A 13,318-nucleotide genomic window follows, 5' to 3' on the forward strand; every position below is an offset into this window, starting at 1 on the left:
CCCCACCCCCCACCCCCCATACACATAATTTAAAGTAAATATTTTTTTCCCTAAGGACTGCACCCTCTCCATGTTGCCTCCCCATGTCCCTTTGCCCCTCTTGGTGGCATGGGATGAGGGCCTCCCAGGGCTTCTCTGGGACCATGTAGACCATGGTTACTCCTAAGAATGGCTGTCCCCTGAGCTGTGGCCTGAAGACTCCCAGCCTTCCCCTCTGTTTCTGGGTGTTACTGTTTGGGGCACCCCGCTCTGATCCCAAGAACTGGCCTGCTGTGTGACCTCCCAGCCTGCAATGGGTGGACAGGGACTTGTGTCCCAGTGTTTGTCATACTCTCACTGGTTTCTAGAGACAACAGCTCTCTCTCTGCTCCTTGGATGATGGAGGGCTGGGCTCCCTGGAGAGAGTGAGGAGGAGCCTCCTGCCTGCCGAGCTGCTGCTCACCATGGCAACAGCTCCTGTGGCTCTGGGCTCCCTGACAGACTCAGGATGCCTCAGATCTTTCAGGCCTCATGCTTTGGGGGAAGGACATTTGGGGCCCTGGCTAGCTTGAAATCCAGCTGTTTTCTTAGTCTGCAGCTTACCTCGCACGGCCCAGCGGCTCTAACTTGGGAAGGTGCTAATTGTCAAGGAGAGGCCCTGGAGCCCAGAGCTCCCCTCATCATGGAGACAGTTTATTTGCAGCCTCAGTCTCCTAGTATCTACCTAGAAGCTGATCTCAAGGGAGGAGGTTGTTTTGGTGGCTGTCTAGGACTCAGGCTCAGGCAGATGGCTGGTGAAGAGCTCCATGCCAAGGACTGTGCTCTGGGACCAGAAGGTATATAGCAGCCCAAATCAGGGTGGATCTCTGGAAACTCTCAGACTAGAAGGTGTCCTAAGCCTGAGCCTTGCCCTGTGTCTCAGACCCTGTATAAACCACCTTGGTCTCAGTGACCTACATCTGTTGGGCATTGACTCCAGGAGGCTGGCCTGGCCATGGCTCACAGAAGGCACCCGCACAGGTGGTTAGCTGGGCACCGCAGCTATTATTAACCTGACAGTGACATCATCACCAGCCAATGAGAGGCAGGTTTATTTGCAGGGCTGGCGGCTTGATAACAGTTAATTTTAGCTGGATCTTCATTCCCAACATTTGTGAAACCCCCATCAGGCAAAGGGGGGGGGGGCTGCTATGTCTTTCCAAACAGCTTGAAGATGGCATCTGGGGGTTCCTAGAGAGGCTGAGGAGGGACAGAGCCTGCACCCTATCTTCCATGCTGTTCCTAGGAAGAATCCTGGTTTCATGTGGCCTCCCCTTGCTTGCCCTGCCCCACCTCGAGCAACTTCCCAGGGCTATTGTGACCAGGAACCGAGAAGCAGGTGGGCTCCTGAAGGAGTAAGAGTCGAGATACAGTAGAGGTTGTGGCCACAGATGAGACCCAGGCTTCGGTCTGGAAGTCCTACTGTCTTGGTTTTAATATTTTGAGCCACCTACTTGTGTGAGCTCAGGCAGTGGGCTTAGTGTTTCTTTGCCTAGTTTCCTCACAGGTCTTGGGGTCCTCAGGCCTACTTATAGGACCTACTGTCATTTAGGATTGCAGAGTTAAGTGCTGCTAACCATGCAACTGAAGAGGCTGGAGGCCCACAATTCTGGCAAAGTGCTCCACCAGGCCTTACAGTGGAAGGTGAGAGTCATCCTTAGGCACTTACGGTAGGATAAGGCCGGGGCCCTCAGGACCTAAATCACCCTGGAAAGCCCCCTCCCTTGGGATCCAGTCCCACCACTGAGCGCAGGAATACATGCAGATGGAAGCAAAAGCTGCTCAGTTGCTGGAGCTCTTGAGTGTCTGCCAGTTGCTTAATGCTGCTGGGTTAGTGGCTCCTTGGAACTGCTGACCTCAAGGCTACCCAGTGGGCTTAGCGCGCTACTGCTCAACACTGTTACCTCTTGAAGATTTGTTTTTCTGAGTAGTCCCAGGGTCTCTCGTACCAACAAAGGCTTCAGGGATTTGCACTGGGAGGCAAAGTGTGTCCTCCTGACAGGGAGATACTTTGTGGCCTGCTTCCCCAGGTCAACGTATAGGTGTTTCCGGGAGGACATGGCCTCCAGCCATCAGTGGTCAGTCCTCTAAATGGGCAAGCTCCTGGCCTTGGGCCTTGCTGGCTCGTTGCTTCCCAGATGTATATAGAGGGAGACTATGTAGGGAAGGGGTGTCTGGTGAAGACTTCAAAGCTGAAGGACTGGTGGCTATTCACAAGGATTCTGGACTTTGGACTCCTTTATTGAGCCCACTCTGCCTCCTGAATCCTAAACCAGACCCGATCTCCATGTAAGAAGGAAGGCATTCTGTGGAGAGATGAGTTGGGCAAGTGGGCGGGGTAAATGCTAATGTCTTGCCAGGCATTTATTTTTAATTCCTGGCTCCCAGTTGACAGTCTCAGCAGTCTTCAAAAGTGCCGGGTCATCCGGGAGGCCTGCCTAGCCTCTGTCTGCTCACTGCTAGACAGACCCTCAGGCTTCATCTCTACTCCCTCTTCACACTTGACAGCTGCCCTACTGGGCACTATCTCCAGGGGCTCCTCGTGGGCACTGCCTCAGTAGGAGGTGCTGGGCCCTGACCTGGGTCTCCTATGTCTAGATCCATTCCACACATAGACATAGGCCTGCTGTCTTCAGCAAAAGCACCCAGGGAACCTCTGCTTCCTACCTGCCCTACCACACCCTGCGGTGACGAAGACTGGTTGGGTGAGGACAGGTGGAAGCATTGGAAAGTGGGAATGTTTGGGTCAAATGACAAGACAGATGTCTCTGAAGAAGTCCCTGGATGATACATTGTGGCCACAACCCCTTTAAGGCCTATTTTGGTTATCCTAATCTTCCTGGAAACCTCAAGGGCTCTCTACTTTCTACCCATGGAGCCTAAAAGAGGCTGGGCTGGGGTTGGGGGTGGCGGTGGGGGCTCTGAACTCTGTTTGGATGTGCTTGATGGCTTTAGCTAAGATAGTCTGACCAGGAATGTAAACAGGAGTATGCCTGGACTCTGAGAATGGGCTTCACGAATACCCCATACCTAAAGGAATAGGTAGAAAAAGGCCCCTTTCCAGGGCTTCATAACACGGTTAGATCTAGGCTGGACATGCTGATGGCCTCAAGGACTTGCCATGTAGGGTCCATGTGAGCAATCATCAGGGCACCTCTACCAGGGGAACCACATCATGGAAAGACTTTGGTGACCAAGCTTTATGTTCACTGGGACTCAACCGTGAGCAGGGCCAGCAATGGATACCCACATCAGGACTTGCAGGGACCTTGACCTGGGCTTGGGTCGCTTCCCTCCCCCGCCCCTCCACTTGCTGGTTCCCTGGAACATCTTTATGTTGGATGCCGCCCCCTCCCCAGCCCCATCTCTCTCCAGCGGTCACTATCTCTGCTTTCCCAGCAATTCTGTCTACTGCTTCTTTCCCCACTCTCCACCCCTGCCCCTCCTTTCCTGGCTGTTTCCCTGCCCCCACCTCTGAGCGCTGCACCGCCCTTTTGCCTGTTTTTCTCTCCTACTCTGTGCTCTCGCTCGCTGGTTCTTTCGTTTGCTGGGTTGCATCCCTGTAGCTGCGTCCTCTCGGATCCTCATTACGCCGGCCTGCGCCCGTGGGTGCGTGGCCCCTGCGTCCGCGCAGCTCTCGCACCCCATCTGCCAGCCTCCCGGCGCCCGCCTCCCCCCGCCAGTACCGCATTGCCGTACTGCAGGGGCGCAGTGCATTGCGCCGGCCCCGTCAATAGGTGGACCCCCTCCTGGAGAGATAAAACCGCCGTCGCCGTCGCCACCAGTCCCTCTGACTGAAACCTCTGCTCTGGGTAAGGACGCACATCCTGGTCGGAGAACCTTGCTTAGATTTCCACCTGGGGTTCACCTCCCTGGGAACCGATCCCCGGGTAGAGGGGGCTGGAGGCGGCCATGCCGCACCTAGCTGGGCTGCAGCCCGGGGCTGGGGGTGTCTCAACCGGGCATGATGGGTCCGGTGTCAGTTTGGAGCTGGGTCCCCTAGGCGATTGTATACTTGGTGACAGTGACGGGGGTGGGGGGGCTTCTCCTGAAACCTGCAGTCACGCTGTCACCGTGACCTTGGGGCTCGCCTGGGCGCTGCGGGGCTTGACAGGCTGATTGGTGCAGGTGGTTAGGGGCTCTGAGGGGTTTCTGTGATTTGTCAGAGAAGGGCAGGGGAGGTGGTGAAACCTGAGGACCCCTATCTCGTTCTACGATGCTCCCACCTAGGATGCACTCCCCCCCCCCCCCCCCCCCCCCCCCCCCCCCCGCCCTAGCTTCTCGGCTGACCTCTGCGATGCGCAGATACTGAGACCCAGGGCCTGGACCAAATGGTAGGGGAGAGTGTGAGGGCATCTCTGAGGGCACTCTGAGGGTCAGGGTGGGATTTTTAGTCTTCTGGATAGAACAGGACACTCACCTTTCGGCCCTGATGGCTGCCCCCTGCCTGTGGGGAGGGCCTGAGCTATTCTAGGCCCATGCCTGGGCACCATCCAGATGTCTCCCCTGCCAGCCTGTGGGCAGAGAGAGGAAGATGGCGCCCTCGCCTGAGGAGGGGCCGAGGAGTGCTGGCCTTCTCTACATGGTGGCAGCAGATGGGGGAGGGCAGTGTCCCTCCCTGGGCTGTGTGTGTGTGTGGGGGGGGAGGTGGTGGCAGCATTAAGGACAAGGGAGGACAAGGCACTCTACAGTGAGCTGGGCACAGTGACTCATCATAGGACTCCTAGCTGCTCCAGAGGCTCACACAGTCTGCTGCTCTGTGATGTCCAGATCGGATTAACCCTTCCTTAAAACAACTTTTCTCCAAATCAACACTCTAAACATTTAAACTCCAACAAACCATTTAGGCTAAGGTGGAGGGTAGAGGAACAGGTGGCTTCTGAAGGCAACCTGGCTGAACAGGGCTAGAACCGGGGTGGGGGAGGGGCAGTCATGCCTCCCCATCCAACCTCAGGTGAAGACTGGGTGGAGGCAAGCTCCCAAACAATGCAAGAATGGCGTGGGTATCTCTGCTGAGCTCCCTCTGGGCCTTCTAATCATCTGTCTCCCCTGTCCCTGGCCCCACAGAGTTCCTGCCAGCATAACCTCCATCCCGAGCCAGAGCCCCCACAGTGCCAGTGCCCCCTCACCCAGGCAGAATGGGCAAGGAGAAGACACACATCAACATTGTGGTCATTGGCCACGTGGACTCAGGCAAGTCCACCACGACGGGTCATCTCATCTACAAATGCGGGGGCATCGACAAGCGGACCATCGAGAAGTTTGAGAAGGAGGCGGCCGAGGTGAGCACCACGGGCCCGGTGCTTTCATTGCTCAGTTTACCTTCGTCAGTGAAAGGGATACGGATGTCTAGTGTTGGGGGGGCAACAGGACAGTCCCCCTCTGGGAATGTTGCTAGATTTGTGTCACACTGAGGGAGGGGGCATTTGTATCCTGCCCAGGTCCACCAGAAGGTCTGTAGTCTTGGCCTCAGTGGTCCAATGCCAGAGGACCCTCAAGCCTTATCCTTTTGCTCCCCAGGGCTGTAGCTGGGCTGGATGTGGTGCTGCCCTCACTTGTCTTGCAACAGCCAGGGCTCAAGGATGCTATTAATAGCTGATTGATGGGCAGCAGGCTTGCCAGCTCCACTTTCTCTAGATAAGCTGGGGAGGGTTGCTGGTTCAGGATGGTGTCTGGAGTGGGGCATCTTGGTAGCCTGTTCCTGGCTGAAATTTACATATGAGCAGTGGTTGTAACTGGATTCTGTTTTCTTCCCTTACCCTTGCTCATTCTAAGAAAAGCTGGCTCCTGGATAAGGGCTAAGGGAGGCCTGAGGGCAGCAATTGTCTGCTGAATCTGCTGAACTCCTGCTCCAGTGTGTATATGGAGTTTTTGAGCCACAATTCTGTGTGTCTGGGCCTGATGCTTTTACCCTTTAGGGGGTGTGCTGAGGGGAGGTGTTAGAAGGGAGCTGAGGGAATTGAAGGCCCCCTGGGTCAGGTCCCAGCTGGGTTTTTGTCTGGTGCTGCCTGGACAGCCCCTCCAGGCTAGGCAGCATCTCTGGATGGCAGAAGCCTGTCATGTGAGATTCTGGTATTCAGCTGATCAGTGAACACAGCTGTGGTCCAGGTGGAAGAAGTCTCATGAGGAGTCTCACCCTGGCACAAGTTGGCAGAGAGCAGCCAGCCTTGCTCTTAGTAGAGGTGTCCCAACTTCTCTTGTTTTGGTGGAAGGGAGATGCCTCAGAGTTATCTGGAAGTAATCAGCTACAGAAAGAGCTGGAAAGCCAGACTTTTCTCAAAAACCTTGAACAATATATTTATTTTTAAATTTTCCTTTTTTTGATATAATAACTCAGGGAGTTGTTTGTTTGTTTGTTTAACAGTCCCGAACCTAATGAGATAGTTGACCTCTAATTGACTGGGTGGGAGGAACGCCTGATAAATAGCCTCAGGTAGGGAGGGGCCCTCTGCCCTGGATAGGAGTTTAATTAGGTTTGACAACTTCCAGACCCTCACGCCCTCTGCTGGGGGACTTGTGTATCCACAAGCATTTAGGACGGGAGTGAGGGTGGCGGCCTGCCGGAAGATCTGGGTGGCCTCATGTGGCAAACCAGGGCTTGGGTATCAGAACCAGAGAGATGGGGCAGAGGTCCTTGGTTCAAGGTGCCTTAATTCACCTCTCTGGCTGCTCCAGCTGCTCCCACGGTCCTGGGGGTAGGCCTTGCAGGTGGATGTGCCCCCTGAGTCCCAAGTCCTAGCCTGAGTTGTGCCCCTACCCTTTCAGATGGGGAAGGGCTCCTTTAAGTATGCCTGGGTGCTGGACAAGCTGAAGGCAGAGCGGGAGCGCGGCATCACCATCGACATCTCCCTCTGGAAGTTCGAGACTACCAAGTACTACATTACCATCATTGATGCCCCAGGCCATCGGGACTTCATCAAGAACATGATCACCGGCACATCCCAGGTGTGCAGGGAGGGCACCTAGCCCAGTGATGCCTCTTGTGCTTCCTCCCAGGGTTACCCCACCACAGTTGAGGCCAGCAGATAGACGGAGGGGAAATACATAGGCATGCCTTTCACAGACAGGTTTTTATAGAAGAGGCCACACGAGGGGCAGTGAGATGTGGGTAGAAAAGCAGTTAGACCAGACAATCACAGGCAGAGAGGCCGAGTGACTCATCCATTGGTGTATGGCCTGCTGGGGGTGGAGCTGATGGCCAGATCTGGGGTTCCTTGCTTCAAGACCTGGTGGAAGAGTCCCCTGCTGCCCTTGAGGTAGAGATCCTGAGTCTCCATCCCCATGATAACTGCCCAGGTCCCATTTTGTGTGTGGGAGGGCTAGGTAAAAGGTAGGGCCAGGGCTCACTGTATCTGACCTGTTGGATAGGCGGATTGTGCCGTGCTGATCGTGGCAGCGGGTGTGGGCGAGTTTGAGGCGGGCATCTCCAAGAACGGGCAAACTCGGGAACACGCACTCCTGGCCTACACTCTGGGTGTAAAGCAGCTCATTGTGGGTGTCAACAAGATGGACTCCACGGAACCAGCCTACAGTGAGAAGCGCTATGATGAGATTGTCAAGGAGGTCAGCGCCTACATCAAGAAGATTGGCTACAACCCAGCCACGGTGCCCTTCGTGCCCATCTCAGGCTGGCATGGTGACAACATGCTGGAGCCTTCACCCAATGTGAGTGAAGATAGGTATGGTGGGGGCTGACCTTCCCAAGAGTCCAGGAATCCGGGGCTCCAGTCAGGGTGGGCCAAGCTTCCTTTGGTCTAGCTGGGTTTCTGTGAGCACTGTAGCGATGAGTACCAGCCTCCTGGGGATACCTCTTAGTAAGGATCCCTACACTTAGTAAGGGGTCCTTTAGCTCAGCTTCCTCATGAGGCCAAAAGAAGAAGGTGAGGCTCCTTTTCTGGCAAGTGGTGGTTCCAAGCTATTTCTACAGCTGGGCCCTGGATCTCACTATGGGGGAAAATCAGTTTTTATGTCTTCCAAGCCACTGTCCTGGCTTTAAATACTATGCAGGCTGAGCAAAGCCACACAGTCCTTTTTGGCTGCCTCCCCTGAGGTCTGAAGTGGGTTGGTATCTGGGAAGCAAGCATGTTTTGGGTCTGGCTGGCCTGGAGAATGGAGGGACGTCTCTTGGTTAGTCACGTGGAAGCTTGAAGTTTAGATAGTTCTGGGCCTTGGACTTGGGAGTGGAGAGGAAGACATTTTTCAGAGAGGCCTAGATCTTGGTTCATCCAGAGGAGACACCCATCCTAGAAAGGTGGGGACTCAGCTGTAGCCCACAGTGAGTGAGAATGGAATGAGGACAGGCTCTCTGAAGATAGCTGGGGAACCAGTGCCTGGTGGTATGAGGACAGTGTTGGGCATTCTTGCTGATGTATGATTATCAGACCTCTGGTCAGCAGAACCCCCTCTGCTCCCTACTGCTCCATTGTGCTCTGGGGCTCTGCTCATCCATACTTGGAGAGCCATCTGTTGACCTGAGGTGCCAGGCACTTGGTCACAAATACTAAGGCAGGAGGACACACAGCCCCTTGGGTGGATTTACCTCTTATCTGTGGCAGGTGGACCATGAGGAGCTCTGTCAGGAGGGCTTTAAGTCATCCTCCAGAGAGGCCCTTGTGGTGGTGATGGTGGTGAGAGATCCCACGCCCAGATACAGCTTGGTCGCCAGCAGAGTTTCTGGGGTTGGGACAGAGGGTGGACTTTATCCCTGACATGGCCATTGGTCACACTTGGGTCTCTACTCCCCTGGTATTTGCCTTGTCTAGGGCTGTAACTGATCAGGTCCCAGAGGTATTAGGGAATCAGACCAGGTTGAGGGGCCTCATTTGTAAGTTTTGGGGGCAGACAACACAGTTTGGGGAGGTGTTTTTGTTTGCTCCTTTCCTCTTTCCTAAGTTGTGTTTGTTCAGGGTGATGTTGGGAAGGTGAGGAGATGAGGAGCCAGTTATTCAGCTTGAACAGTGAGGCTCACTCCCTAGGTTACCCTTTAGGTAAATGCTTACCCCCAGGGTCCTGAAGATCTGAGGCTGAGGGTCTGGTTAGGTGGGCTGCTCTATGATAATTGGCACCTTTTTCCCCCCCCTCCTGCCCAGATGCCATGGTTCAAGGGCTGGAAAGTAGAGCGCAAGGAAGGAAATGCCAGTGGTGTATCCCTGCTAGAAGCCCTGGACACAATCCTGCCCCCGACTCGGCCCACTGACAAGCCCCTTCGCCTGCCACTGCAGGATGTATACAAGATTGGTGGTGAGTGAGGGCTCAGTACTGGAGCTCATTGCTCCCTGAAGGTGCTTGCAGGCCCCGCCCTCAGCCTTGACCAGGACATCAGAAGACCCTCAGGCTCATTGTTTCCACCTCTCTCCCTGCACCACGTACACATACACCCCATCCATTTATTCACCCACCTTGATTCTTGCTCTGTCCATCCCATCCAGTCATCCACTCACTACCCATCCCTCCCACCTACCTCCATACATCCAGCCATTCTGCCAGCATTTACTAGGATCCCTTTCCCACTTAACACCCCCTCGAGAGCACTCAGTCAGAAGCTAGGGACATAAGATGGGAGTAAATGAACTGATTTATGCTTCACCTGCGGGGTAGGGACCTCCTGTTTCTTAGGACGTAGTCCTGCTCCAGGGATGAGAAATGCAGGTCATGGGTCAATAGAAACCAAAGCCAAATATGAGACAGGCAAAGGAGAGGAATGAGACTATCATGCTCATGGTTAGTCCAGCACAGAGCACAACTCTGCTGCCTTTTCTCTGCCATCCCATAATACCAACACCCCCAAGCTTTCAGGAGATGGTGAGGAGCGCTTTCTCTCCCAGCTATTTGCTCATCAAAGTGTCCCCGGGGTAGCCACATTGTCAGTGTGAGCAGGCCTGTCGGAAGTGCTTGGGCCAGATGCCTCTTCAGTGGCTGGACCACAGTGTTACAGCAGGACCAGGGAGTCCTGTGTGGGCCAGAGTAATTCCAGCGAGTTGGCCCATGCCTGGCTGTGGAATGACACATGGCAGGGAGGGGTTCTCAGACAGGCATGCTTGCGATGTTCCCTCTGACGACAGCTGTTCTGTAGGGAGAGACAACCCCATATTCCTCCCTTCTCTGCCCTGTCTCTTATCCTTGAATCCTGAGAACTCTGATTCAGTCTCTTATTTCCTGACTGGGCCAGTGGAGCCTCTCCTTCTGTCGACTCACCCTCTGCTTGTCTAGGGACCCTGTCTCCTTACTCCCCTCATAAGGCCATTTCCCTTGATCCCTTCCGTGAGGAGCCAGTCCCGAGCTCTGTCTATATTCAGGCTCTCTGCTTGTGTATTTTGCCCTGCACCCCTCCTCTAGCCTGCCCTCTCACAGTATCCTCTCTTGGCCCAGGCATTGGGACTGTGCCCGTGGGCCGAGTAGAGACTGGTATCCTTCGGCCTGGTATGGTGGTGACCTTCGCACCGGTCAACATCACCACAGAGGTGAAGTCTGTGGAAATGCACCATGAGGCTCTCAGTGAGGCCCTGCCTGGTGACAATGTCGGGTTCAATGTGAAGAATGTGTCTGTCAAGGACATCCGCCGGGGCAATGTCTGTGGTGACAGCAAATCGGATCCACCTCAGGAGGCCGCCCAGTTCACCTCCCAGGTTGGTGCTGTGTTGCACCGGTGCATTTGGGCATTCCTTCTCAGAACAGAGGAGGAGATGGGCTGGGGTGTCACGGAACAGTGGCTGCTGGCCCTTCACTGGGCACTGAAGGGGAGCACCCTCCATTTCTCCCTAAGGCCATTCACCGTTCAAAGGCTAAGTGGGTGCTCAGAGTCACCAGCTGGTAAACAGAGCCTTGGGGATCTCTGGGCAGTCCTACCCGGAAATATTTGGCCTTTAAGAGTGCTTTCATTAGCTTCTTGCTTGAGGTATTACTGTAGACTTTCTTCTCTTAATTAAAAAACACATCTTATTTATTTTGTGTGTGTGTGCGTGTGCATGTGCCACAGTTAATATGCAGAGGTCAGAGGGCAACTTGGAATCAGTTCTCTTCTTCCATCATGTGGCTCCCAGGAATTGAACACAGGTCTTCAAGGCCTGGCAGCAAGCACCTTCTTTTGTCATCTTGCTGGCCTCCTTCTCTACATTTTTATTGAACCCTTTTTGATCACCTCTTCATGGGACAAGAATTTTTAGAACAGTATTAATTGAAATGTAACAGAAGCACTATAATTGAGGTCCAATTTTGTCCTGGCTGTGCAATGGGTCTGTGCTGTCCAGGTCCTTATATGTTGATTGTTTAATGGTTTGCTACATGCTTAGCAAGGTGTTGGGGTATGAGTGGGGTCCCTATGACCTGAGCATTCCTTGCACAAAAACGTCAGGATCTGGAGGTGACCTTGTGACTGGACCCACCCACCTAATTAATACTGGTCCTGGCCCAGGACACCTGCCTCATGGCTATCTTCAACTCTACTCTCAGGTCATCATCCTGAACCACCCCGGGCAAATCAGTGCTGGCTACTCGCCTGTTATCGACTGTCACACAGCCCACATTGCCTGCAAATTTGCCGAGCTGAAGGAGAAGATCGACAGGCGTTCTGGCAAGAAGCTGGAGGACAATCCCAAGTCCCTGAAGTCTGGTGATGCAGCCATTGTTGAGATGGTCCCCGGAAAACCCATGTGTGTGGAGAGCTTCTCACAGTACCCACCCCTCGGTGAGCTGGGTGATCCAAGGTGTAACCCAAGCTGGGTTGATCCAAGCTGGGGCCAAGGCGGTGCAGGCCTTCCTTTACAATGGGGTTAGGGTTTCCTTTATACCTCGTCCCCCCCCACCCCCATAGCTTCTTTTTTAAGTAAGAACCCCTAAGGGCCTTACGCGCGACCAACAAGTCGTGTCCCCTCCCCAACCCCCGCCCCGGGGCTTCCCCTGGCCTCTTAAGACAGGACGGCCTAGCCTACCCTAACTGAAGAATCAATACTTGTAGCCGTTATGGGCTACAGGACTAGGGCCCATTGCAGTCAGAACAGCTAAAGGAGCTTTAAGCTGCTCCGCGGACGCCCAACGCACCTGCGCACTGCGTTCTGGGCGCCCCCGCAGTTTACGCATCCCTCCCCGCAGGCCGCTTCGCCGTGCGCGACATGCGGCAGACTGTGGCCGTGGGCGTCATCAAGAACGTGGAGAAGAAGAGCGGCGGCGCCGGCAAGGTCACCAAGTCCGCACAGAAGGCGCAGAAAGCCGGCAAGTGAAGCGCGGGCGCCCGCGGCGTGGCCCTCCCTGACGGCGCCGCGCCGCGCCCCCAACCCCGCCCCCGGCACTGGCCCCGCCCCCTCCCCCGCCCCAGGCGCGGTCCCTCGGCCCCGCCCCCCCGCCAGGCGCATGTCTGCACCTCCGCTTGTAAGAGGCTCTACGTCAGCGACTGGATGCTCGCCATCAAGGTCCAGTGGAAATTCTTCAAGAGGAAAAGCGCCCCCGTCCCAAGCTTCCGCGCCAGCGCTCACCACGCTCAGTGCCCGTTTTCCCAATAAACTGAGCGACCCCAGAGCCGTGTGTGCCTACTGCTGGGGCCCTGTTTCTCAAAGTCCCGTCCGTCGTCCAAGGTGTTCAGTCTGGCACCTTTCACCACTGCCAGGTGACCTAGCCAACTGCTCTCCTACTCCTAAGCTTCATGGGTAGGCAGTGGGGCCCGCTGCGTGGGTGCTGGGAACCACCAGCTAGGTGAGGATGCGAAGGCCAAACGGCTTTGACGGCTATGATCTGTTTTGGGTGCCTTGGTGGAATGTGCAGGATCTAGGCAAGACGATAGAACCAGAACTGATAGGCACCCCCAAGGAATCGTGAGACCCGAGAGCTCCTCCCCACGAGTGGGCACACACTTCTTTACCCTATCTTGCTCCTACACCTGCCTGCTGATCCAGCCCCGTGTGTCTATTTTGCCCCTTGGCCCAGATCCCCAATCCTTAAATTGGCAGCAACACCTGCCCCAGAAGCCAGGAGGCCAATGACTTATGTCAGGTGGGCTGGGATTGGTCCACCTGTTCCCGAACACGCCATGACTTCTGTGGCCCGCCCCCGCGAGGCCTGCTCTTGTTATTTCGGTTAGAGGTTGGGTAAAGGTGAGTAGATTCCCTCCACAGGACCAGGGTAAAGCTCTTTGACGCCTCAGGCAGAGTCCTGGTCCTTAGTGTTTCCACAAGGTCCCCTTGTGTCAGTCTCCTCAAATGGCCACACACAGTGTGACTCTGGAGCCAGACAATGGGCAGATGCGGAGCCACTGTAGCTCTCCTCTCCTGGCTTTGTTGGCATGTCTGGGCTAGTAGCCCAACCACTATAG

General features: G+C 55.0%; 1 protein-coding gene across 1 annotated transcript; it reads left to right on the forward strand.

Annotated features, from left to right (window-relative positions):
- The first annotated feature begins 3,554 nt into the window (after window positions 1–3,554).
- Window positions 3,555–12,309, forward strand: Eef1a2 (eukaryotic translation elongation factor 1 alpha 2). Its single transcript, XM_055596100.1, has 8 exons — window positions 3,555–3,830; window positions 5,086–5,300; window positions 6,784–6,963; window positions 7,387–7,683; window positions 9,108–9,258; window positions 10,387–10,643; window positions 11,467–11,701; window positions 12,106–12,309. Exons 2-8 carry the CDS (start codon window positions 5,157–5,159, stop codon window positions 12,231–12,233), a joined length of 1,392 nt encoding a protein of 463 aa, XP_055452075.1. The 5' UTR covers window positions 3,555–3,830; window positions 5,086–5,156; the 3' UTR covers window positions 12,234–12,309.
- The last annotated feature ends 1,009 nt before the right edge of the window (window positions 12,310–13,318 follow it).

This window comes from Psammomys obesus, unplaced genomic scaffold (genome assembly GCF_907164565.1).
Source record: "Psammomys obesus unplaced genomic scaffold, mPsaObe1.curated_primary_1811, whole genome shotgun sequence".
NCBI classification, from domain to species: Eukaryota; Metazoa; Chordata; class Mammalia; order Rodentia; family Muridae; genus Psammomys; species Psammomys obesus.

Excerpts from the sequence above, each read along its gene's own strand:
- Eef1a2 (XM_055596100.1), top strand. The coding sequence starts at position 5,157 with ATGGGCAAGGAGAAGACACACATCAACATTGTGGTCATTGGCCACGTG. Across the intron at positions 7,684-9,107 it reads TGCTGGAGCCTTCACCCAAT|ATGCCATGGTTCAAGGGCTG; the intron begins GTGAGTGAAGAT and ends CCTCCTGCCCAG. Across the intron at positions 9,259-10,386 it reads GGATGTATACAAGATTGGTG|GCATTGGGACTGTGCCCGTG; the intron begins GTGAGTGAGGGC and ends CTCTTGGCCCAG.